This window comes from Mandrillus leucophaeus, unplaced genomic scaffold (assembly GCF_000951045.1).
Source record: "Mandrillus leucophaeus isolate KB7577 unplaced genomic scaffold, Mleu.le_1.0 Scaffold254, whole genome shotgun sequence".
NCBI lineage: Eukaryota > Metazoa > Chordata > Mammalia > Primates > Cercopithecidae > Mandrillus > Mandrillus leucophaeus.
Window position 1 is genome coordinate 1753481 of NW_012102632.1, and position 27863 is coordinate 1781343.

Here is a 27863-nt window from a genome sequence, read left to right on the forward strand (position 1 = left end):
CTGATGCCCCCTTGGGTGAGCCAGCCCCACCCACCTGATTCAAGATCAGGAAGTAGCCTGCATATGCATGTGTGCACACATTCACATGTGCACACTCCAATGTCCTCACACCTTCCTGACCACCACTTCCTCCTAATGCACCCTCAAGAGAGTGTGTTCCAAGAGTTGGAAACTAAGCATCCCTCAGTTGCTCTTTTCCACTCAGGTGGTCAAACGGCTGAAAACTATGGAACACACCCGTTTCAGGCTTCCCAACAAAAGAGGCACTGTCCTTCCTCTGAGCCAGGTCACAATGAGGTGACCTTCATCAGTTTTGTTTCACAGCCAGAATCCACTGCATCCTCTAGTTAGATATCATCTGCACTTTACTGCTATATGCTTTATATCTTGGCTTCTTCCAAAAGTAATCTAAGGCCTTTTATAGAACAAAACCATATACCTCGAGAAAGGTGGTGCAGTCTGAAAGCCCCAAGGGTTTCTTCTTATATTAGGACAAAAAGTTGTTTTCTTATTCACTATTTTCTTTGATGGAGAGATGAAGAAAAAAACTGCACAAGCCCACACATTCTGATCCATGCATCCTTTATTCCATTACCAACCACTGTGCTGCATCCAAGCAACAGTACACAAACTGGCAATCAACCGCAGTCCAGTTGTACAATGATCTGAGGCTTACAGTACATTTAAGGCTTTTAAATTTGGAAAAAAAATTAAAACCAAAGAACCCCCAAATCCAAACCCCTAACCAATACAAGTAGTATAGCAATGTTAAGCATCTTCTATTTCTGATGCTTATTTGGCGCAACTCCAGTGTCAAAACCCAAATAATTCCTAAACTAAAAAGATTAGTTTAGTGAAATTTTAATTACATAAATTCTTCAAAGCATAAACTTGGAATTTTTGTCTTGGAAATGTTATAAAATTTTTAATAGCAAAACATAGGAATAAAAACATATTAACAAAATGTATTCAATCATTTACATTACAAACAAGGAATTTGCAGTTCATTGTTGTAGCCTGACAAAAGAAATCATATCTACCATTAAGAATCTATGCACAATGTGATTGCAAATATGTACAGTACTTTAAAAAAGCCTACAAGGAGGACTTTACAGAAGGAAAGTCGGCTAGGCTCTTTGTTAAACCAACCGGACAATCAAAATATTAAAACTCTGTTGGCTAGTAATAAATTTACACTTAAAAAAACCCCTAGTTTCTTTTTGTTTAAGAATAATCCAGTTATATTTATATGGTTACAGTTGATGAAGCTGTACATGATAGTTCCAGTGAATTACCCTTCAGTTCATTTGTCCAGGGAAAGACCAGCATGTTAACAAAAAATAATAAAGGAATTTTCACCACACTAGCTTTCCAGTTACACTATCACAGCTTCACAAATGGATTGAACCCATGGATCCAGTGGCAGAAAGAGAGCTGCATGTCAAATACTGAGAACATTGGTGGAGACAGGGGCGAGTTCTGCATGAATGTCAGAAACGATGGGGAAGGTCAAGAAACAGATGCGAGGCTACTTTATACAGCACTAGAAAATTGTCCTTACATTCAGCTCTCATTCCCATTCCTGCAAGGTAATGAAGCTGGGAATCACGACTGTTCAGTTTAACGTGTTGTGTGAATTAGCAGAACAACCTCTAGATACAAAAGACTGAGATTTCATCAGCTCTTTGATTAGAACACCCTAAAGGTTGGGCACTTCTTCATGGTTATCAAGCCTTTACAGCTACCCAGTTAAAGCATGTGCAAAACAGAGGACTCTTCTGTTCACAGTAAATGAGGTAAGATCAAGTTGTTGTCTTCAGGAATTAGGAAGTTCGTGAGATATGAACTGTTTTAGTCTTTCTAGGTATTGTGCATAAAGCTCTATGTCATTATGCCCAGCCCCTTCAACCCAGAGGGGCTCCACGGCTCGGGGACAGCGCTCGTACATCGCTAGGCCATGGGAGAAATCGATGACTTCATCCTCTGTACCGTGAATGACCAACACAGGAGAGGTGACTTTAGATATCTTGTCAATGCTGCAAAACGGAAAGGGGGGAGGTAGAAAAAGGACTCTATTAGTTATGCTCACAGATAATACACATCACATTTAATGATAAGTCAATAAATCTCCACAGGCAGGGAAATAACACCATGGGTTTTTTTTTTTTAATTAAGAACTTTATCTTTTAAAGCAGTTTTAGGTTCACAGCAAAATTGAGGAAGGTACAGAGATTTCCCAGATACCTCCTTGTCCCCACACATGCACAGCCTCCCCCATTATCAATATCCCCTACCACAGCAGTACATTCGATGAACCTACATTAACATATCATAACAGTTTGGCTTTTTCTTGCTTTATTTTTTTTCTGGTAATTTATTTTTTTTTCTTAAATCAACTTTGCATTTTAGAGTAATTTTGAACTTGCAGGAAAGGTGTAAAGATAATACAGTGTATATAAAAATCAGCTGGGCCATGGTGGTGCATGCCTGCAATCTCAGCAACTCAGAGGACTGAGGTAGGAGGATTGCTTGAACTGGGAGCAGGAGGTTGCAGTGTGCTGAGATGGCACCACTTCACTCCAGCCTGGGCAACAGAGTGAGACTCTGTCTCAAAAAAAAAAAAGAAAGAAAAGAAAAGAAAAAGATAATACGGTCCCCCTACATACTCATAACCCATCTCCTATAAGGTTAACATTGTACATTACTGTGATACATCTGTCAAAACTAAAACACCCACGTTGGTGCATTACTATGAACTAAACTCCAGACTTTATTTGGATTTCACTAGTTTTTCCACTAATGTCCTTTTTCTGTTCCAGGATCCAAACAAGAATACCACACTGCATTTGGCTGTTGCATTTGTTAAAGTATTTTATTAAAGACAGAACTCTTCAGAGCATCAGACTAGCAAACTAGTAACTATTTTTTACATATTAATTTTTATATTATTTTTAGATATTTTTTATATTTATATATTATTTTATATATTATTTTTCAAGAGAATTTTAAAAAGGGCCAGAACTTAATATATCAAATGAATGTCTGTTTGGAAAGCTGGACACTTAATCTGCTGCCACTCAAGTCTTCAGAATTCTTTTTTGAGAGCTACCATCAGATTTGACTCAAAGATACACACCCCATTTCATAAAAGCAAGCGTCTCATTTTAAAAAATAAAAACTGTACTATTTAGCTTGAAAACTTAATATAATGCCTAGATTTTATTCCAAATGACTTCTCTATAAAAATCAAATCTACTCTCAAAGGATGAATATTTGAGGATCTTTAAAATAATATGCTTCAGGCTCTGAAAGCACATCCCAAAGAGGAATCCAAAAAACTTCAAGCATTGGTTGAGCTGGGTGTGTAGGAGACTTCTCTGATGGGGATAACAGTCATTTCATCCACAAAGAAACCAAGAGAAATGGCTCTCTCTCCATTCTGTCCTGCCAAAGGGTCTCTTGTAGTTTACTTCTCTTTCCATATTTGATCCTAGTCGAAGTTACAAAAGGATAACCAATTTGTACTATTTGTGGGAATCTTTTTGTTAAAAAGTAACAGCTAACATTTTTTAAACATTTACCATAGCCAGGTGCTTTGCATTTAACACACAAAATCTCATTTAATATTCAATGAAACAGAGTGAGAAAGGAATGACCACCTCTGTTTTAATCAAGGAGGAAACTGAAGCTCAGAGAGATTATTAAATAACAGGAATGAGGTCGTGGAGATAATAAAGAGCTCTAACATCAATTACATATTCCAAAGATCTACAAACAACTGTCATCTAGCCTTTATTAAAAACTCAGGGAGCCGTGGACCACTTCAAGACATCCCAGAAAGACTGCAAAACCTCATCAGCCATGTAATTTGCAAAGATCAGAGCCACTGTGGCAGTATTCAATTATGCACATTAGAAATCTTATTTGGAAACCTGTTTTCCCCCTATATTTAATTTTAAAGTGACTTCCTTTAACAGAGTTCAATTATACTCAATTAAAAAGATATTTACTCAACATTTACAATGGGCCTGGGACTATGCTCCACACTGCACAGTTTAAGAGACTCTCCACTGCCTGGAGGGTATATTTAAAGTTGAATGCCATCATCTTATCCCAAGTGTAAAGGAGGTTAAAAAAAATAAACTATAAATGAAATAATAATCTGGATTCCTTTTCCTTTTTTTAAATTTGTTTCAATATGAAAAGGAAATATGAAAGTATTCTCCTTTAAGGAGAGGGACACATGATTCTGCCATTTGGCAGCAATGGACATATTAAGAAAATGCTTACCAAATTCAAATTCAATTCATGATGAAAGTCAATGCAACCGTTAATAGTTTGAAATCTATCATATTAATAATTTACGGCACTACCTATGAGGATTTGTCTCCTTTGTCTCCAATCACTAGCCTTTTAAAAAAATTTTTTAAGAGACAGGGTCTTGCTCTGTTGCCCAAGCTGGAGTGCAGTAATGTAATCCTAGCTCAATGCCACCTCAAAGTCCTGGGCTCAAGGAATCTTCCCACCCCAGCCTCCCGAGGAGCTGGGACTATAGATGTGCACCACTATGGCTGGCTAACTTTTTAATTTTTTCTGTAGTGACAGGGTCTTGTGGTGTTTCCCAGGTTGGTCTTGTACTCCTGGCCTAAAGTGACACTCTGGCCTTGGCCTCAAAAAGTGCTGGCAGTACAGGTGTAAGCCACTGTGCCTATCCTCCAATTACTGACCTTAATTCAATAAATTACTTAACCTCTCATTTCCTCATCTGTAAAATGAGCACAGTAATTGGACAAACATCTTTATTTATTTATTTTTTGGAGACAGAGTCTTGCTCTGTCACCTAGGTTGGAGTGAAGTGGCATGATCTGGGCTCACTGCAACCTCTGCTTCCTGGGTTCAAGCGATTCTCATGCCTCAGCCTCCCCAGTAGCTGGGATTACAGGCATACACCACTAAGCTCATCTAATTTTTATTTTTATTTTTAGTAGAGATGGGGTTTTGCCATGCTACCCAGGCTGGTTTCGAACTCCTGAATTCAGGCAATCTGCCCTCCTTGGCCTCCCAAAGTGCTGGGATTACAAGCGTGAGCAACCGTGCCCAGCTGACAAACTTCTTAAGACTCTTATAAAGATGAAGGGGGACCATGAACATGAAATGCATAGCCCAATACCTGCCATACCAGATAAACTCAGATAAGATTAGTTGCTAATTTGTTATTAATCATTTGCAATTTGTTGGTATGGCTGTATTTTAAGGTACATGCCAATTTAAGAGCCAGGGGGGAAAAACAAAAAACAAAAAACACCTATTAGTTTTGTTGCCAGGGTAACTCCCGGCATTGCTTCCCACAAACATGCTAAGTATCTGTCTTTCAGCAAACTGGCCTCTCATTACCAATTCAGCACAACTAAGGCCACATTTGAGAGGCACATTAGCCCTACTTAGCATTCCCAGCCACGCCACTAGAAATTTGCAGTGCAACTTTCTCATGAAGCTGAATCTCATTGAATCCTGGTACAAACTGCACAAAACTGAAGTTCACCCAAGGTGTTAACAGAAGGTTCCTTTCTGTGAACGGAGCCAGTCTGTATAATAGATGTTTATGTAACCAAATGATGATCTTTTATTTTTTTTTCCAGTAATAGCAGGATGAAAGCAATTAATAGGTCAATCAAAAACCCTAAAACTGTGTTTTCTTTCTGCTGGGGTTTTTCTATAAAATGGCAACATGAGCTGGGCCAGTCCTGGGGTAACTATCCTAGGCCGCTTTAGCAAGGACTGTGGGAAAAGCTTAAGGGGTAAAATATTTTGTATTAAAAATACTTTCCACATGCAGGCAACTCTGCAGGGGTGAGATCTTCTGGTCAAAGTGGTAGAGCAGAATAGGGGGTGGCAGGTGAGCTTGTTCATTTATACCATTCCTGTGGCTATTTACCGAAGATCAAAGCCTGGCTTGTCAACTAACTCACTTTGCCTTTATTCTTCTATTTACAAAGATTAACTGAGCATGGTACTTTTTCCCTTACCTGTACTGTCCAACTGAAAAAGTAAGAAAAATTTCAAAACTGTGCTTGCTTGAAGTTTTTGAGCATCTATACCACTAGTTACCCTATCACACATATCGTATACAGCTCATAATTCAACAAGATGTCTCTGAATGAATGAGTGAACTGTAAGATCCTTTAGGATGTATGGATGCTGTTAAAAATCCTGTATATCAGAGCTGAATCAATTAACCCTAGGTGTCAGTATACTCAAGGTCCTTATACATCATCTGGGAGATTTTCAGGCCTGGGAGGATAAAATCTCTGGATAGTGTGTGTCATATTTGCTTCCACATGCCCTGTGGCACCCAGCACAGGGTCTGACGTATGGCTCCATTCAATAAATATTTACACAGCTAATGGGAGCATCAGATGTGAACACGGCCACTGACTGACTTACCACTTGTTGGACAAGCATGAACTTACCTGGGGAAAGCATCAAAGCAGTATGTTTTTCTGGTATCCGGAAAAGCCACACGCAAACCAGACATCAGAGGGGAATGGAGAATTACCGCTGCGCATTCATACCTCGAGGCCAAGTCTACCGTGGGGACAGTCCCAATGCTCTGACCATAGAGGATAATGTTCTCGGGACTCACGCCATACCTGGAGAAATCAGAGGTTGTATGCCATTAACTAAGGTATGAAGAAAGACAGAAAGAGACAGAGAAATCGTATCTTAAACCCATAAAATTCCCACATTCACCAGCTTAAAACCGTATCATCTAACTTGTACACTTTAATTTAAGATGGATGTGAGCTTGACAAAAACAAATGTTAGGGGCCTGTTTTGGTACTAAGTGACTATGATTCTGTCTTCCACAACATTTGCAAAAAACAATAAACATGATATTATATTTCTGGCTAATTAAATATATGCTTTATAAATTTCATTTCAGTAGCTACAGAGATGGTCATCTGATTTCCTATTATTCTCCCTTTATATTTTATTTGCTAATCATAAACATACTTCTGAAGTAAAAACAAAAGCAGTTTTGGCAAACTGCAATATTAAAAACTCGAAGCAAAGTTTTCATGATACAAAATATATTAACGCTTATCAGAAAAAGATTTACTGGGAGACAATTAATTTGAAGATAATTGTATTTTCTTTAGTCTCTCTCAGGGTTAAACCCTTCCAAGTCTTTCAATCCATCAGTGGGTTCCGATCCATTCTCTTCAAATTGTTAACTAAGTAAAGGGTTGTGTGGAATACAGGCTTCATTTCCCAGCCTCCCCTGCAGCCTGGTGTGTACAGAGACCTAAGTTCCAGCCAACTGCATGTCAGCAGAAGTGACATGAGCAACCCCCAGGTCATGCTTTAAAGCAAATGGTGTGCTTTTGCCATCCCTTCCGCCTTCCTGGTGATGGCAAGTAGATCACAGTGAGCCACCTCAGCCCATGCAGAAAGATGCGGCACCCTAGATATGGTGGCGGAATAAAATAGAAGAAACCCGGGAAAATACATGCTCTCTTATTATCCTACAAAGGATATCCAGAATATCTAAAGAATGCTTAGAAATGAAAAAGAAAAAGACAAATAGGCGAAAGAAATGAAGATGAATGCCTAATACACACATAGAAAGATGTGAAATAATTTCACTAGAACATGAAAATACAAATTAAATCCATGAGTTATTATTTTATACCCAAACAATAGGCAAAAATGAAGAAGCCAGACAATGTTGAAAGATGGCAAGGACATAGAAAAGTGGAACGCTGTTACTTTGTAAATTAGTACAAGCACTTGGGAAAACAATTCAACATTATCTGGAAAAGTTGAAGCCAGTGAGCCAACAATTCTCCTTTTCGGAATAAATATGTATTGTAGCTTACAGGACAATATGAAATGCTTTCTGATAACAACCTTCAGTGAAAAGAACTATCAATCCACAGCTGATGGAAATGGCAGGATTTCAGCCCAACTTCCTCCCCTCCAAGCTCCACGAAACTCCATGGAAAAATGGAGGCCCTAAAGAAAGAATTCAGGGCATCGGAATGTGCTTTATGCACAGCACCACACCTGGGCCATGCCATGAAGACAGGAATTAAACACATGGAGGTGAGAAGGACTTTCTATGGGAGATGTGCAACACATACCCAATGCAGCAGCAGGAAAGCAACGGGCTGGCCGGCAGGGGATGTGCTAGGATAGTGTGAATCGGAAACTAAAGGGTTATGGGTTGTCCTGGAGATGAGGGCCACTGGAGTGTCCAAGGGCGAGGTGACAATGGCAGGCAGGAGATGACAGCATGAAAAGGAAGCTGGGAGATCCGGCAGGGGACTATTAAGAATCATGCAGAAGACAGGAAATAAAAGATTGTAACAAAAACAGCATCCATCCTCCATTTCTAAAGTGAAATGTCTGTGTGGTCCTGCAACTTGACACCATCCAATAAAACGGTGCCTATGGAAGAGGCTTCCAGATGCGGGTTTTGCCTGGCATTCTCGCCTGGGGTTTCCTTCCCGTTGGCGTAACACGTTATTAAAAAATGGTCAGCACGGGCAGTTTTGGTGAGGAGGTTTGAGGAAACAACTGGCAGAGCAGCATCCTGTGCCCAAATCTACATCAGCGACCACGGATTTACAAACACAGAGCACCCTCCCTGAGGACTAAATGGGGGGTCAGAAAGGAACACTGTTCTCACGTCTCAATGCTGAAGGTAAGCCATCCCAGGGATCTCCCTAGCAGCAACTGCCACCAAGATCCTTCTTTCATGGACTGAGAGAGCTGTTTCAGCAGGAGTTTTTCATCTAAAGTCCAGGGAGTCTTTGGGGAGAGCATAAATAATATCAGGGGTTTCCTCCTCCCTCCACAATTTTCACCAGATTTTCAAAGTGGTCTATGACCCCAAAAAGCATATGGACCATGAGATACTGCATTACAGGGAGTCTGCAGGCACATGGAGAGGAGAGCCTCCAATTTCCACATTTGGGGATGAGTTCTTTCCACAATGACCACTCTTGTGGACAGGCCATTCATTTTGCTATCAATTGTTTTTAAAAATCATAAATCAAAGAAAATATAAGAGGAGAGAAGTGAAAACTGAAGGTAGTTAATGAATGATGCACAGAAGACTTATCAAAAATAAAATAAAAGACTTCCAGGTAAAAATGGCAACCAGACTAGCCCTTACCTTCTTTGATAAAATCTGATCTGAGAGGATTATATAGGATAACATTATCACAGTTATGAGGAAGTGTTAATTTTACTTCTTATGACGAGTCCAACATATGTTTTCAAAATCCTGTCTTCTATATAACACACCATGGGACTTTACAAGCTCAGAGGCTGCACTGAATAAAGGAAGGAACAAGCACAGACCCAAGAGACATAGCCCAGGAAACGAGGCAGAGGGAAGCACCCTGGCCATCACGCAGGCAGCTCTTTCTCCTGTCAATGTCCTGGACCAGCCATCCTCAGAGATCACGGCCTTCTGTAAATGCCTTCTGGAGAAGCCAGAGCTATTGTGCTTGAGGACTCTCAGTTCCTAGCCTTCGGGTCTCAGCACTAGGACACACCCAGTACCAGTCTCTACAAAGTCCACCTTTGATTCCAATAGACTCACATCCTTCGTGACAACCAACTCAAAGTTTCACTGAAAAATGTCACCAGGTAAAACACAAAAAGCACTAGTCATAAAGAAAAAAAAAAAAAGACAGAAAGTATTACATTAAAATCAAGAACTTCTGGTCATCAGAAGACACCATAAGGAAGTAAAAGGGCAAGCCACCAAGTGGGAAAAGATACTTGCCACAGAGTCTAGATCTAGCATATATAAATAACTACTACAAATCAACAAGACAACCGACTAAACAAGAAAAACAGAATTTTACAAAATGAGAAAAAAAAGAGGGGAGGGAAAGACAGAGAAAGAGAAAAAAAGAGAAGAGTTATTCAACTTCATTAGTAAAAAGGAAGATGCAAATTAAAATAATCATGTGATACTCTACACATTTATCAGACTGACAAAAATTCAAAAGCCTAACAATATTAAGTGTTGGCAAGGATGTGTGCAAGAATGCTCATTCACTGTTGGGGTTTATGTTGATAGACTCAGTTTAGAAAAAGTTTGGCAATATGAAGTGACATGATTTTATTAGCACATACCCAGGGACCTAGCAATTCTACTCCAAGATAAATTCAACACACAAATAAATGCTTACATATACCAGAAATATATACTAGACTTGAATGCATGCCTACACAGTTAGAGACAGCCCTAAGGTATATCAACAGCAGAGTGGATGAAGAAACTGTGGTATAGTTGTGCTGCAGAATACATGGACACTAAAAGATTCATATTTTTATTTCAATAGTTTTGGGGGTACAACCGGTTTTTGGTTACGTGGATAAGTTCTTTAGTGGTGATTTCTGAGATTTTGGTGCACCCGTCACCACCAGTGAATCTTAAAGTCATGCTGTTAAGGCTGGATGCGATGGCTCACGCCTGTAATCTCAGCACTTTGGAAGGCCAAGGTGGGAAGACCACTTGAGACCAGAAGTTGGAGACTAGCCTGAGCAAAAAAGCAAGACCCCATCTTCACAAAATGAAAAAAAAAATGAGCTGGGCAAAGTGGCATCACCTGTAGTCCAAACTACTTGGGAGGCTGAGGTGGAAGGATCACTTGAGCCCAGGAGGTCGAGGCTGCAGTGAGCAGTGTTCGTGCCACTGCACTCCAGCCTGGGTGACCCTCTTAAAAAAAATGCTGTTAGGGAAAAGAGGCAGATACAGCAAAACACACACTATGTGACACCATTTACAAAAACTTAAACCTACCAAAATTAAACATTATTGTTTAGGGATATTAATTGAATGGTAAGCCTATAAAGAAAAGCAAAGAAGTGAATCACTAAAGTCAGGATAGTGATTACAGGCAAAAAGGGAAATGGTCATCACTAGAGAGAAGCATGTCCTTCCTGGGGGTTGTAAATGCTGGGGATAGTCTATGTCACACCACAAGTGTTCCTTTTATAAGTCATTAAGCTGGACATCTGTGTTTTATAAACTTCTATGTATGGCAGTTATATTTCATGACAAAAAAATTCTTTAAAAGTTCACCAGATACTTCAGATATGGAGACAGCCCTCACAAAACTGTGACAACTCATGGTAGATTTTGTGCTAAAAATAAACCTCATAAGGCAACATCAGACCATTAAAAATGATGTCTCATAAAGAATTAACATGGGGAAACACTCATGTTAATTTTAACAGAAAGCAATAAAAAGGAGCTTACAAAAACAGGGTCACAATTACATTTCTAAAAAGAAATCTAGACATGGAAAAGGGACTTCAAAGCAATACATGAAAATAGTAATAATTGTTTTCTTCAGGTGGTGAGACTGAGTTTTTCTTCTTTCAAGTTTTCATTCCTAATCTCCTTTAGTTATTAGGCAGTGACTTGTTGGGAAAAAAGGGAAGCAGCATCGCTGGTCCTTTCTATGTGGAGTCAGTAGGCATGCTGCTAACTGCCAGTGTTTTTCAAAGGGCTCAGAAAACAAGAGCGTGTTAGGTCAAACGCTCAGATTTGTTAGTTCTGTGTTAAGGACTTTTGTCACTGCTTTTTCCTGTCTTTACTATACTGTTTGACAACACATGAGGAACCAAGGAGGTGGATAATTCTGTGAAAGTATCAGGACTTTTAGTAGAATGGTAAGAGACCTCTGTTCTAACACCCAGTTTTGGCAGATGAGGACAACTCTTTTTACTGTAGGAGTAGGATTTTTTTTTTCTATCAAAGCATTAGACTAGTGACCTCTATGCCAATCGTTCCAAAATGAGAAGTATCTGAATTACTTGGGAAATAATTATTATTATTATTTATTTACTTTTCATGTAAGCACCCTGGCTCCACACTTATAAATTTTAATCCAGTGGGTATGCGGATTCTTCAAACTTAAACACTGACTGACGTTGGGCAAAAAGAGTTGGACTAGAGCCTAAGGCCCCTTTAGTTCTCAGGTTAAATTACATAAAAGACACAGGGGAGGAAAAAGAGACAATGAATTAAGTTTGTGTGAAACATAGGTCAGTTTAACGACACAGCGTTAGAAAAAAGATAACAGGATCAAGTGAAAAGTATTTTCTCAAAAACATTAACAGTTCCAAAGTCTAAAGCCTTTATTTTAGAATAAAACAGAAGTTAAACCCTACCAGTCTGGAACAAGGCAGTATTTTTGGAGCAGCCAGTAACAATATAGGCGACACAGAAGATGTATTCATGGCCGGGCACGGTGGCTCACGCCTGTAATCCTAGCACTTTGGGAGGCCGAGAAGCGTGAACTGCTTGAGCCCAGGAGTTTGAGGCCAGCCTGGGCAACAAAGTGAAACGTTATATCTGCTAAAAACACAAAAAATTAGTTGGGCATGGTGCTGTGCGCCTAGTAGCATCCCTGCTACTACGGAGGCTGAGGTGGGAGGATCACCTGAGCTCATGAAGTTGAGGCTGTAGTGGGCTGAGGTTGCACCACTGTACTCCAGCCTGGGCGATGGCAGTGAGACCTTGTCTCCAAAAAAACACAACAAAATAAAACAGAAAGATGTATTCATGCAGGAATTTTAGCATTTTAACTTATGATTTGCTATTTTGGGGAGTATCACAATGGGAAAAGGTTAAAAATGATTCCTGTTAGTAAGCATGACCTTTGTGGGAAAAACGCAGGGATGGCAGGAATAGTAGCAGGGCCTATACACAGCGCTTTCTACCCCTAAGGCTTTTTTTTAGAAGTAAACATTCCTGCTCCCCAAATACAAATACACAGCTGGTAGCGGGTGAGTGTGGATCTCGAGGCCCTGGGGGTACTCCTCCACAGACTACACCAGGCCAGACCACTCTCCTTCCCCTGCCCATTTGCCCCTGCTTCCTGGCATTGTTGAAGACATGTTGGTTCTTCTTAACAAGGGTTAACCTTCCACTTGAGCGCCAGATTCTTACCCCTCCCAAAACTTGAAGAATCTCCTCCCTGACCCCGTAAAATTTCAATCTTTATTCTCTCAATGCCACAGATATATCCAAGTTTCTGAATCTAAGAAAGGACCTGTTTTCATCAGCACTCTGTGCTTGAGGCCACAGCTCCATCTCTTACCTCCATTTCCCCACCACCCCACCCTCCCATCCACTCAACCCTAAGCCCTCTGAAACCTGCCTTCTGCTCCTATGAAGTCTTGCAAATGGCTATCAGAAGTACCAAACTCAAACGCTTTTTCTCACCTCTCATCCAGTTCAACTTCTCCTTGGCAGTTCACATTAACGATGCCTTCCTTCTTAAAACTCACTCCTAAGCTTCTGAGACACTGAGTCACTCTTGGTTCCTCCTCCTGCCCCTGCCACAAATGGGCCTGGCCTACTACTGGCTCATCTTCCCCAAGCTATAGTCTTACTATCACAATCTTACATTTTCTCTCCTACAATCTCATTTAACCCCAGGACTTCAACTAGCAGTTCTATGCTGGCCTGATGGCTAATTTTATGTATCAACTAGACTGGGATAAGGGATGCCCAGACATCTGGTAAAATATTATTTCTGGGTGTGCCTGTGAGGGTGCTTCTGGAAGAGACTAGTGTTAAATCAGTAGACTGGGTAAAGAAAGCATCATCTGATCCCAGATAGAACAAAAAGGTGGACAATAGGAAAATTATCTCTCTCTTCTTGAGCTGGGATATCGATCTCCTGCCCTTGGACACGGGAGCTTCTGGTTCTAAGATCTTCAGACTTCAGGACATACACTTGTATCCTTCCCCTGCCCACCCTCACTCCCCTGGCAAGATTCTCAGGCCTTTGGCCTCCAAGTGGGAATGCTGCATCATCAGCTCCTCCTGGTCCTCAGGCCTTTGGACTGGGCCTGAATTACATCACTGGCTTTCCTGGGTCTCCAGCTTGCAGATGGGAGATCATGAACTTGGCCTCCATAATCATGTGAGGCAACTCCCATTAAAAATCTCCTCTTATATGTCTATATACAGTAGAGTCCCCCTACCAGATTCATGGTTTTGCTTTTCACAGTTTCTATTATGTACAGTTCAACTGCAGTCTGAAAATATTACATAGAAAATTCCAGAAATAAACAATTCCTAATTCTGAGCAGCATGATGGAATCTCACATTGTCCCACTCCATCCCAGCTGGGATGTGAACCCTCCCCTTGTCCAGCATACAGAGTCTACACTACCTGCCCATTAGTCACTTAGTAGCTGGCTGGGTTATCAGATCAATTGTCACAGTATTGCAGACTGTGTTCAAGTAACCCTCATTTTACTTAGCGAGGGCTCCAAAGCACAAGAGAAGCGATGCTGGCAATTCATATATACCAAAGAGAAGTTGCAACATGCTTCCTTTAAATGAATAGGAAGTTCTCAACTTAATAAGAAAAAAGACAACTGTTGCCAAAGTTGGTAAGATCTACAGTAAGAACAAATCTTCTACTTGTGAAATTATGAAGAAAAAAAATTGTGCTAGTTTTGCTGCATGTACAGGGCTAGTTTTGCTCACGTACTTGGACCAGACATGGAACCTTTAGAGGACAGAAAGATGAATGGAATATGTTTGGTGGTCTTCAGGAGCTGAGTCTAACGGGGGAGCCAAGACATACATATAAAAGGGGAGCACGAGCAGAAGCAAGGTTATATGTAAGGTGAGTAATTCGGACATGGATGTCATGGCAGATGAAGGAAGAAGATCAAGACCAGGAAGGGTACAAGCTATGTGGGCAACGGCAATGTCTGCTCTTGGTCAACTACTGATCTGTTTCCACATCCACTAAACGCATGTTTTCGTCAGATTCTCCCTAGACTTCATGAAATCTGTGGTCCTGACTTAAATGTGTAAGTAGATATTTTCTACACACTCTTCTCCAGGGAAAGATCATTCTCACCAGTGAGACTAAACATATTCACTTTACAACAGAGTCTCAAGGTAGAGTGTCACCATATTTTGACAAGATGAGTCTACGACTGTACAGCTGGCCCTTGGGTCCCACAGCAGGTTCTGACACTGAAATCTGACTGAAGAGCTCAGACTTATGTAGAAGGACTGGAATTGGGACAGAATGTCTTGATATTAATGATGAGAATGCTGAGGCAGTAGAAGAACCATCATGACCTGTATCCCCTCACATTTCTTCCAGGCCAGAATTCTGATCCGTATGTCTCTATACCTGAGCACAGTCCATCATCTTCAGCCCTTGGTGTTATAAACCCCAGAATGCTTTGAACCTCTTGACCATCCTACTTTGGCCAACTTCAGTCCTGGGCGTTGGCTGAGGTAAGGGGATTTGCCAGAGGGAAAAGGCAGGAAGGCAGACAGTTGATGTGTTCTCCTACTAATGAAACCACAGGCCCATCCAAATGACTAAGGCAGCGAGTACAGCTTCTTTACTCTAAGGAACTCAAGATACAGCTCAGAAGGATACCAACACGGCAGCAACAGGCAGCGTCCTGACGAAAAGTGGAAGACCAGCAGGGAGAAGTCACAAAAAAGTAAGTAATGAGGTCAAGTCTACTACAGGTCTGAGCAGGTGGCAAGATTAAAGCCGTTGGACATAGTATCAAGGGCTTAGTTAAGCAATAGAATCAGGAAGTCGGCATGTGTGGAAAGGGTAGGGCAAGAAAACAAAACAAATGAAAACAAACCTAGGCATTGACAGGGCAGCAGGGATTAGGAAGTCAGATGGGGAGCTAGTGCAGCCCCAAGCTCAGAACACACAAAGCATCTGCAGAATAGATGTGTGACACTATTAATAGATGAGTTAGGGAAGAGAACTCAGACAGCAGCCCACCTGTAAATTCCAAGAAATATCCAAATGACACAAAGCAACGGGGGCTGTATTGGCCCACTTTGTGTTGCTATAAAGGAATACCTGAGACTGAGTAATTTATAAAGAACAGAGGTTTATTTGGCTCATGGTTCTGCAGGTTGTACAAGCATGGGATCAGTACTTCCTCCACTTCTGGTGAGGCTTCAGGGAGCTTTTTTCATAGATGCTGAAGTGGGAAGTAGGGTGTCACATGGTGGGGGAGAGAGTAAGAGAGATGTCAGGTTCTTTCTAAGCTCTCATATGAACTAATATAATAGAGAGAGAACTCATTACCATGGGGAGGGCACCAAGCCATTCATGAGGGATCCACCCCCATGACCCAAACAGCTCCCAACAGACCCCGCCTCCAACACTGGGGGTCACATTTCAACATGAGATTTGGAGGGGACAAATATCTAAACCATGTCAGGGGCAAAACCAGGAAGGATTCTGATTTAAAATACATATAAAACAGAAAATTCAACATGTAGGGCAGTAGCTAAGGCATGCTTAATGGAGTTGTTGCCTGTGAACCTGGCAGTCAGGATGAAAGAGAGCTCACAGATAGGCTGTGAGTTCAGGGGCCAAGGGAGGCTTCTCTACCTTTGAAGGGATGAGGTGAAGAACAAAATGTTTTCTGCATCAGAGAAAGGTGCTTAATAAACGTCTGCTATTGACTACGCCATGTCATTCTGAAAATGTTCTTCTCTGGTACCCTCAGTACCACATTAGCTAGATGTCCCCTGCTCTTTCTAGGCACGCTTCTGTTTCCTTTAGTCACTACTCTTTCTTCTCCCATACAAGTGGGCATCCCTCAAAGCTCAATCCTCATCCCTTTCTGGCATCTTTTATCTTCAAATTGATTTCCTTGTATTAACAGAACTTGTTCAATGCCAGCACCTACCACAGTGGCTGACATATGGTAGTTATATGATAAATATTTGTTAAACGAATAAATGGGTGGCCAGTCTTTAAAGTCTGTTCATTTGCCCCCAGTATTTCATTTGAACCCTAGCCTCCCCACCCTTCCTTTCTTTTGATGCTTCTTCCTGAGCACCCCATCACTTCACATGTAACATCTCCCAAACTTGACTTTTCATATTCGTTCCCCAATCCTTCTGTTTCTATCAATCACCATACCCTATACCTGACGGGCTTGGGAACTAGGATGAATTTATCACCTTTCCCTCCCCTTCGTCTCTCACACACTTATAGTCACTAAGTCCCACCATTCCTATCTTTGAGATGTTTTACAGACCCATCGTCTCTGACACCACTTCTGTTGCTTTGTGGTGAGCTACAAATGGCAGCATCTTTTGAACAATTAATCAGGGTCTGCCTTCTGTTTGGTGTGTGAACGTGTACAGTTTGCCCAGTGATGAACATCTCCATCCAGGTACCCAGAGTCTGTTACCCAGAGTCTTTCTGGAAACCTTACTTTTGCTGCCTGTACATCCCTCTCCATGGTGCTCAGACTGCCCCAGAGGGACCTTGGCTGCTCAAACTACCCACCTGTTTTGTCCCATCCTGTTGGTTTCTGTATGTCAGCTTACGGTTGAGAAGGAAGCAGGTGTCATGGTTCTTGATTACTGACCTGCTGTCAATCCATTGCTCTACCCTGACTCCTGCTAACAGCATACACTCTGATAGCCTACCAGCTTCCATCCCAGCTTCTCCCTTTTTCCCAGGCAGAACCTGGGAATCTCCCAGGCATAATTAATGCCCACACCTGACTTCTCTTCTCTCCCAGACCAGTTTTCCTTCAAATATATAAACTGCCCCACTCATGTCACTCCCCACTCCAATCCATCCTTCCCAACAGATATATCTTCCTTGAAAAAAGAAAAAGACAAAAAAAAAAAAAAAACCCAAAAACTTCTGTTATGTTACTTTGTTCATCAAACTCTTTAGGCAATCACTATGCTTAGGATAAAAGTCCATGTCCACAATCTAGTCCCGTCCAACTATTCCAACCCTTTCTTTTCTCTCCAGGTGGCCCTTCTGCTCCTGTGGCTCAGGCTCTTCCCTCACTGGCTCATAAACACCCCGTGCCCAGAATGTCCTCCCACTTTGTCATCACCTGGACAACTTTGGAGTCCTTCGGGTCCATTCCGGTCCTACCTCGTCCCTTCACATTTCCTGACTCCTCCAGTCTACAGACAGAATTTTCTTTCCTGAGCTATCCACTAAGACACTTAATGACAGGAAGGTGGATGTGATTAACTGTACCATGGCATGCCCTACACTGCCAATGATGATGTAAGTTCCACAAGGGTAGATAAAACTGTATCTCTCTTTGGGCAAGTTAACAATTTCCAGGCTCAGGGATCAGCGAGTTTGGAGGCACCGTCGCTTTGAACAGAATGTGATTCTAGCCAAAAGCCATTTTTGAACAAATTAAAATTAAATTTCAGACACAGTCATCATTCCATTGGATATATAATCCATTCAAAGTTTAACATCATCTTGGGGATCTAGACAGGAACAGAATCTCTTGTAGCAAAAACAAAGACCGTAATAATATTTAGTAAGCAAGTAAGCATTAACGTTTTTAAGCATGATATAAGATTTTCTTAAAACAGAGCACAAGAAATTAAAGTCTCCCAATTTTTACCAGGGGGAAGCCACAACCCTGAATCATTACTCTTTGTCACGGGCAGTGTGATGTGTACAGTAATCCCCTTTGCAAGTTTTTGCTCTCAGCCTCTCCCAATGTCTACTGTCCTTTTGCAGTCAGAGGCTATGCTGAGTACAGGCGGATCAGCACAAATTTAGGTTTCCATTCCCGCTCAGCATATGGTAATGGGACATGCCCCCATGAGCACCCTGAAACTGAGGGCTCGGCAGCCATCTCAGGAGCAAGAGGAAGTACTGAGGCAGGAAGTTCCTGCAATGGAGGCTGACAGCGCCAAGGAGATGGTGTCTCATGGGAACGATCACTTACAAGGTTAAAATCTGTTTGTTTTTGTTTTAATGTAAAGCTTGCTTTTCCTTCTACAACCATGAACAAGCCTGGCCTCCCTGAGACGCACTGCATCCTGTTTAAGTTAATGGGCCTTGACTTTGTCCTTTGTCAGGAGCTCTCCCATTTATCTTCAGAGAAGCACACTTGGCACAGTTCCACTGACTTTGAAGTCAACATTTTAAATATTTCAGAGCTAGAATTCCTAGTGGAAATGTCTTAAGACATAGGACAAAGATAAATACACAAGGTAACGTGAATGTTAACTGAAGGATGAGGTCTGAGGATATTGAGAAATCCTAATAACTTTATAAACTTTAGATAAACATTAAAAAATAAAAAGTAAACTTTAGAGAAAAGCCTCAGAATAAAAAGACTGACTATGCAAGGGACGCAGGTGCATAAACAGGACCTGCCAGAAAACACAGTTGGCCATGGGAAATACTTTTGCCCTCAGGCAAACCTTTTAGCCAAAACTTAACAAATGTGCTTTATATATTAATTATGAGGAAGAGGAAGAAAAAAGCATCAATCACCTAAAATATACTTATTTTTCCTTAAAATACACCTTTTTTTGAGGAACTGCCAAAAAAAAATTTGTAGATTTAGAAAATTGTTTAGCATTATACTAAGTAAAATTTCACAAACAGATTTCTATTGGTTGTTCATTCCAATGGTGAAAACAAAGAAAATACATTTTAAAGTATCCGCTGTTTTGGTGCTATTTGAATAAAAATTTAAAGGTTAGTAATGTCTGCTGTATATTTTTTCCTTTTTCCAATTTTTAACTAATTTGATTAAAAGGGACACTTACAAACAGCTCATTATAACCCCTGGAAGTTTCTAAAACCTGGGCACAGTCTAGGTATTCTCAACAGTGGTTATAAAAGAAAACATACCAAATACAGCATTAAAAGCAGGCTCAGTCCCTTCAAATAACACTGGATGTAAGGAGGGTAAACCATGTGCTCTTGGGTTACAGGTCTTTGGGGAAATAATGAAGGAAATAAGATTCAAACCAAGAAATAACACCAAAATCAAGTATAAATGTAGGCAAAATTAATATTGTGGTCAAGTTCATTGAAGTACAGCAAAGAGAATGATCAAAATGGGGACCTGAAAGTCAGAAAAAGCTTCAGGTAGAAGGTGGAGCTTGCAGCCAATGTCAAAGGAGAGGAGATTTAAAAACATAAAGAAAGGCAATAGCAGCAGGGGAGGGAAGAGTCCCCCGAGGAACCAGAGTGTGGAAGGGCTTGGGAATGTACACAAGAGCCGACAAAGTGGAGGTGGGCGGCGAGTGTGGCAGTGGGAAGGAGGGCGATCATTGGGAAAATGTGCTTTGCAGAAGAGAGCTGCTCTCATCCCACATGTATGTAGCAGGTAGAGGGGTGCAGGGAGAGATTCAAAGACAATTGTATAGGTAAATGATGAGAAAACTGGCACAAATTGAGAGACTGGGAAGGAGATAATAGGTAGAATTGGATTTTTGTTGGTTTCAGTAGGAAATAAGTTTAGTTTGGGAATATACTGAGTTTCAGGGAACTTTGGAAAATGCTAATAAGCATGGCATAAAAAGTCAACCTCTCAGGGTTAATTACAAAGAAAAATCTTCCTGAAACTGTTTGGATATCTATGTTAAGAAAGACAAGTTCCTGAGCTCTCCTCATTCTTTCTCCTGCCACAGTGCAGAGGAAGACAAGTGGCTGGAAGTAGCAGCCTGGGGGATATCTGCCCAGGCAAGGAGACAGGAGCAGAGCTAACAGCAGAGGCTCTGGAAGGCCCAGGTCCCATGCCAGATGATGATAACACAATGCACAGAATAACAAGGGCATTTTAGGAAAACATAACTTACAAAAGGGCTTGGTGTGGTGAAATACCTGCTAATCAATGTAGCCTTTCCTAAACCTAGTCACTCATTTCAATACCTATCAAGATAAGCTTTATCTAATTTTTGTAAAGCAGCATCCACCATTAATGTACGATGCTTCATTCTATCCTAGATGCTTGAAATTCTTTTCAAATAGTGGTTCAGGGAAGGGCCCTTTGTGTCATGTTGAAATCTACCTTCAAAAGAACAAAATACTTTATGACATTCAAGACTATTCTCTCCTACCATATACCCTTTCTCTGTGCCAAAGCAAAAATAAACAAGACCTGACATAATGACTTCGTTTTATTTTTTAAAAATCATCTTTCAGAGGAAAAGTTATAGTCCTAAAAAAATATAAAATTAAATCTCTTTGGATCTGTTACAAGTAAAATAGAACAATTTGCTTGAACTTATCTGAGTATAATTGTGCATGAAACTGTTCTAATAATAATAGAGATTCTTTTGGCATTCTGTAATTATTTAAAATGTTGGAAAAGCCAGAAAATGTTGCCTTCTCTCTACAACTGCACAAATAACTGTTGAATGGTTAGAATACTACCTCCTCCACAGGGTATTTGAGCTGACTGCACGGGCTGGCTTATATAAAACATCTAGGCCAGGCGTGGTGGCTCACACCTGTAATCCCAGCACTCTGGGAGGCTGAGGCAGGAGGACTGCTTGAGCCCAGGAGTTCAAGACCAGCCTGGGAAACATGGTGAATCCCTATCTCTACCAAAAATACAAAAATTAGTCCGGCATGGTGGTGCACTTCTGTAGCCCCAGCTACTCGAGGGTGAGGTAGGAGGATGGTTTGAGTCCGGGAGGTAGAAGTTGCAATGAGCCAAGATCGCACCACTGCACTCCAGCCTGGGTGACAGAGCCAGACCCTGTCTTAAATAAATAAATAAATAAATACCTATTCCACTTCCAAGAAACTCAGCCAAAAGTTAAGGTACAGATTTCATGAATTCTCTATGTTGGGGAAAAAAACTTTAAATATTGAATTTAATTATCAATTTGATTGCCAAGGCGGAAAAATATTTTTTAGAACTAGAAACTCAAGTATCTCATTTCTAATTGTTTTATTTCTTTGTAGGATGAGTTCATACAAGTGCTATAGTGGAGGAGACACAGATGGTTGGTTGAGTTTGCCTGCTTGACACTGACTTGCAAATGACTGTGAATCTGAGACAGCAACACTACATTTAGTTCCTGCACTAAAACTGCTGAGATGTTTGCCAGGAAGTTCTTGGAGAGTGACTTACTGGGGACAGAGAACGTGTATGACCTGCTCTGTCTTTTTGGAGCATCCCACTGCCTCCCAGTCCTTGAACTCTAGGTATGAACACATGTCCAGGTCTGGGCAATGAGAGTATTGAATCCTCCCAGCCAGAGTGACTGCTTAGGGGATAAGCCTAGGACCCAAGCCTGGTCAATCCCAGTCTTCCCTAGGATGTCTGCACCCTCTTCTGCTGAGCCTGAGCCTCCTTGAGAATTATACAAGGAAGAAAGCAAAGCTGAGAGCAAGTGGGCCTGCTTGATGCCATCGTCTGAGGCCCTGCACCCAGACATGAGAGTTTGGAGTCCTCTCTCTTAATGCTGGGCTAAAACAGGGATTCTGTAAGTAACCTGGAGTATGTGGTCATGACCATGAGGAGGTGGGGGACAGGGGAGGGAAGGTGGAGATTCGTAGAGGATGCAGAAAGAAGAGTACGCTTCACAATCAGACAGCACAAGGTCTGAACCCAGCTCTGCCTTGCACCTGTAGCAGCCCTCTCCACGGCCACAGAATGGTGGAGTAAGGCTTGCCTCTGGGACTGCTGCAAGAATTAAATAAGCAGTGAGTGAAACTGCAAGAATTAAATAAGCAGGCCAGCCTTAATCCTCTCTCCTGTACTTGTAGTCCTTCCCCCATCCAGGCCACTTTCCTGTTTCCATAAACAGTGAGGCCTAGGAAGAGTTAAATGCAGCTCCAGGACACCACAAGGCCACATGTGAACTGAAACCTGAATGCTGGCCCACTTATTCCATCAGCTCCAGCTCAGCACTGCCCACTCTTGCTGTTTATTCCCTTAAATGTGTTTTGCAAACATTCAAAATGGAAGTGTGTTAAACAGACACTCTCCACTGGGCAGACCCCATGAAGCAGCTGAAGCAGCCCTTTGGCCCCTCCTTGATGGTATCTTCAGTTCTGTTCTCCTGGACCTAATCCTCTCTTTGTGCCTGTCCTACCTTCTTTTTTCCTTGTATTTCCTACTTGCTATTTTACAACCAGAAACCTTCCATCCCCCTACTCCGTCCTTTTTAAAAGCTTAAAAAGTTCACAGCATCAATTGGGGAAAGATACCAAACACAGGATAGAAATGAAAAGGCCCTTAGAGAATCACACAGATGGTCCACTTTATTTCACAGAGAAGGAAACTAAAGCTTTCAGAGAGATTACTGACTTAACTCAGAATGGAAATTGCCAAGAGAGCCGCTTGCGATAAGCCTATCAAAGTCTGGGATATGGACTAAACATGGAGAAGCACAGTGAACCCTGTGAATTAAAGAAGCTGGCAGAAGGATCGCTGAATTGAAGTAGTTAGTACAGCTTCTGCATTAGGCACAACTGTCTGAATTCCACCACTGCAGCTAACAAGTCTGGGGCAAGTGGTCCAACCCTGCTCTGGGTGTCCATTCTCTCGTGTGTAAAATGGGGCTCCGAACTAACAAAGCTGGTGCGCAGCTGCCCAGTCACATTCGTTATCAACACCCTCTCCTTTAGCTCACAGGGAAAAACAATTTGGAAAGAGTCTGTTCAGAGCACCAGCCTGAGCATCTCAGATGTAAATGGCACTTTAAACATGAACATTCCATACAATGGGTGCAGAATCTCAGTTTGAGAGGATGAAGTTCTAGAGATGAAGGGTAGTGATGGCTGCACAAGGCGAATGTCCTCAATGCCACAGCACTGTACATTTAAACATAGTTAAAATGTTAACCTTTATGTTATGTCTATTTTACCACAATTAAAAAAAAAAAAGAGTCAGCATTCCTCTTAAATCCAGCTCATGCTCATCATTTTCTTATTAAGTACCAAGGAAAATTCCAGCTCTCCTGAATTCTAAATGAGATTTTATTATAAAAGTAAAAACAATAAACAGTAAAATTTGTCTTCTATTGTAAAATCTCTAAAATCTAAGGGCATTAACAATTTGCAAAAAAAAAAAAAAAAAAGCTTATAAAAATACGTGTGTCACTAATACTGTGTTTGTTCTTTTACAAATCTGGTAGAACATTCTACTCGAGATCTACCTCGCAGGTGAGGTAGAAGGTTCAGGGAAGCTTGGTGGCAATGACAAACCTGGGATCTTATAAGAACTCTTTTATTTAAACATGATGATGACCTCACTGTCACGAAGACCTTCCATTACCTCTCCTCCTTGCCTGGATTTTTAAAAAGTACAACAAAGGAAAACGACTCCTTGGAAAAGCACAAGTCTGCCATCCTTTTTGGAGATGAAAGGATTCCCTGAGGAACATCACTTCTAACAGGAAGCCAGTGCAGTAAGCGGAAACACAGACAGAAGTATTTCTTTCAGCAGTACCTTTCATTTGAACAAAATGGTAACAGAACTCCAATTTCTATATTTGAACACTCAGGGGCAGCTGTTAAAGAGGTTGGCTGCATTCTAAAATATCACCCCCACCCGTCTGTCAAGGACACGGGATTTGGGGTTCTGCGTGCCAGATCTGGTCCCCATGGTCTCCACACAGACGACGGGGACTGTATGACTCACAAGCCTTACCACATGGACTCTTCCATTTCTTTTTAAAGTCAGTCTAAATAAGGCCTTGAAGTAACTTCAACATTATATTTTAATTAAAATACAATGTAGTGTACAAACATAATGAAACAAATCCCACACCCTGATTTATCATAAACAGGAAGTCTTTATTGGCCACTAAAAACATCGAGTACCATGACATTAATAATTCAAAATACCCAGCTAGCCACATGCCATCCTATTCATTTTACCATAAACAACTGCAATATCCCTATAACCCAGTTTTTGGAGCAAAATGCAATAACCAGAGACAAAGCAGCATAAATAGCAGATCCATTTCTTCTGCAAGCAACACAAGCCTGTAATATCGTGTGCTCAGAAGTAAGCACTTCATACGCTTTTTGTCCTGCAAATCCACGTTTCAATCCACATTCTCAACCTTGGTGTCTTACATTTATCCTGTCATGCTAATGACCTTTCTTTGGCAGAACATACAATACTGTGTCTCCTAGTTTAAATCATTTCAGAAATGGAGAGGCCTCATACAAGCTGCATGCCAACAATGTCTCAAACAGCTACAGAAGTAGAGCTGCGTTTTAGAGCTGCGTTTTCATCCTGAAATAAAACTGTTTTGTCATTGCAAAAAATTCAGACTATGACAACATCTAGATGTATTTATCATACACACTAAGGAGCCCGGTGGAGAGGATCTCCATCCCCATCCATCCAGCAGGAACTCAGGGAGGGCAGAGGAGGCCTGGCCACCAGAATTGGATTCCATGGGCTATGCAGGATGGGGAACTTCAGGACCCCAACTGGTGGTCCCAGATACTGGGGTTGAGATGTTCAAACAAAGGAAAGGGTTCAAGGTGGAGTTGTTCTGAGCATGTGAAATTTATTCCATTTTTCTGGGTTAGGCTTATCTATAACCACCATCTATCTATGCCTAGGTGCTCACTTGGAGCCCTTCTTGTCCCAGCTTTTTTTATGAGATGGAGTCTTGCTCTATTGCCCAGGCTGGAGGGCAGTGATGCGATCTCAGCTCACTGCAACTGGGTTCACGCGGTTCTCCTGCCTCGGCCTCCTGGGTGGCTGGGATTATAGGCACGCACCACCATGCCTGGCTAATTTTTTTGTATTTTTTTAGAAGCAACAGAGTTTCACCATGTTGGCCCCCAGGCTCATCTTGAACTCCTGACCTCAAATGATCCTTCCGCCTCGGCCTTCCAAAGTGCTGGGATTACAGGCATAAGCCACTGCGCCTGGCCTGAATTGTCTCCTCTTTCAAAAGCCACTGGACCTCAAACAGCCCTGTCTCTCTAAAATTCCACCCAACATGCCATTAGGTTATTGAACATATCAAACGTGCAAATTCCTTTCCTCGGCCCTAGTATGCTCCTGCATTATTATTTCTAATACATCCGACTCCCTGTTGACAATTTACCAGGCTTTTTTAGTTCCCATCAAAGAAAAGCAATGTGGAAAATGAGAGTTTTAACTATATAATTTTAAAGGTAGTCAAGAACTGCTTTTTTCACCCAAAACTTGAAAGCAATCAGAATAATATATAATCTTCTATACAGTATTAACAAATGCTTTCCATAATTCCATTTGTATGCATTTTTATCGTAAAAAGTATGTTTTTCACCCTTTTCTACAACATATTAGAATTCTTCAGATTGAAAAATATGAAACAGCATGAACAAAATATTTATGAAAATATCAAGATTTTATTAAGATTTCATATTCACTAGTTCTTTGGCACAAAGCAACATTTATGTAAATAAAATGAATATCTGAATTGAGTATTACATAATAAATGCCTCAGTTGAGCTTTTTTTCTGCCCTGCTGGTTACACGCATACATGCTGGCTAGGTTCTCTCTGTGAGACCTCCCAGGAACCAGAAATAGAGAAAGGAAGAATTTATTCCTCCAATGGTTACCAGGTACCCACAATGCACCTTTGGTGCCCACAAGCTGAAGATTCGATAATAAACAAGGAAGACTTGAGTTTTGCCCTCATGGGGTTTACAATCTAACAATCTGATGATAAATGCCATTTCTACTCATTTTAAAATAAGAATGACTGCTTTTAAAGTCTTGCCAATTCGTTTCATATGACTGGCACGCACATGTCTCATCAACTTTTGAGAAAGATACAGACTAATCTGTGCTTTAGGCTGGGTGTGGTGGCGCATTCCTGTAATCCCAGCACTTTGGGAGGTTGAGGCAGGAGGATCACTTGAGCAAAGGAGTTCGAGGCCAGCCTGGACAACACAGTAAAACCACATCTCTACAATCAATCAATCAATCAATCAATCAATCCAATCTGTGCTTTTTGATAACTAATTTGACTACATGGGAGGAGATCCCCTTTTATCTTTTAAGAAGTCTCAAACTGATTCAGATGTCGGAAGGCCCTACAGTTTAGTGGTTTACCTGGTTTCATCAACTTAGATGTACTAAAGAAAGTGAGGTCTAGGACTCTGAGCCCACGAATCACTAGTCCTGACTCTAATGCCCAATAAAAATGCCCATAGGCATTGAGGTGATTTGCCTGCCTTTAGATTTCCTATCTATCAAGTGAGGGGAATGGATGAGGCCTGGATCTGCCTCCTCTGGTCCTTCTCAGCTAGTCACTATCACTTCCCCTAAAAGTTCAGCCCCACCAGGTGATAAAGCATGCTTGATCAGGTCAGACCAAAGGTGTTTTTCCCAGGGAGGACTAAGGTCTCATCTGCATGTGAATAGCAGTCCTGGCTCTTAGAAGGCCCCTATATGCCAGGAAGACATCAGGGACCATTTTGGTGAGTTTGTAGGTGGGTGAGTGTGCATGCACGTGTTCATACAGTCATTCTCCTTATCAGCAGGGGCTCGCTCTTGTTCATTATTAGGAGGCACATGGCACAACAGAATAAACTATAATAAAGTGATGATAGCACTTTACATACCCTATCTCTAATCCTGACAACAATTTGCAAGGTGGTATCATCAGCTCCATTACACAGACCAGGAAACTAAGGTTCCTGCCAGGAAGGTGAATCGCCCAAGACCACAACGCTCTTAGGCAGCAGAGCCTGGCCGTGAACCCAGGTCAGATGCCTGCCTCCAGAGCTAAGCCCCTCTGCAAAGAGCCATAAGTCTTCAGGGAGCCGCCAATGACGGCTGCACCCAGGGAGGAGTGGCAGCAGCAATGCTGTGTCTTGAATGGCAAAGTGAAGTCTGGAGCGCAAGTGCAGAGGCCTGACAATCCCTATGGATGTCACCCCAGCCCTTCCCCTAATGCCACATTCACATTTTTAAATGATGAAGAACCAGAACCTTACTAGAAAACCTCAGAATTCATGGTGCAGCAGCAATCAGGCCAAAGAACAGCATACATGTCACCGGACTTGTCATTGGCCCCCTCAACCTTGGGAAC

At 41.4% G+C, this 27863-nt stretch overlaps 1 protein-coding gene across 1 annotated transcript in view; it reads right to left on the minus strand.

Moving 5' to 3' along the window:
• Nucleotides 1-565: 565 nt before the first annotated feature.
• ABHD17C (abhydrolase domain containing 17C) overlaps nt 566-27863 on the minus strand; it is a 72067-nt gene continuing 44769 nt past the window's right edge. Inside the window, exons 3-4 of the mRNA XM_011983692.1 lie at nt 6471-6650; nt 566-2036 (exon numbers count right to left, since the gene is read on the minus strand). Coding sequence (XP_011839082.1) covers nt 1817-2036; nt 6471-6650 — 400 coding nt within the window. The 3' untranslated portion in view covers nt 566-1816. The remainder of the gene's footprint in view (nt 2037-6470; nt 6651-27863) is intronic.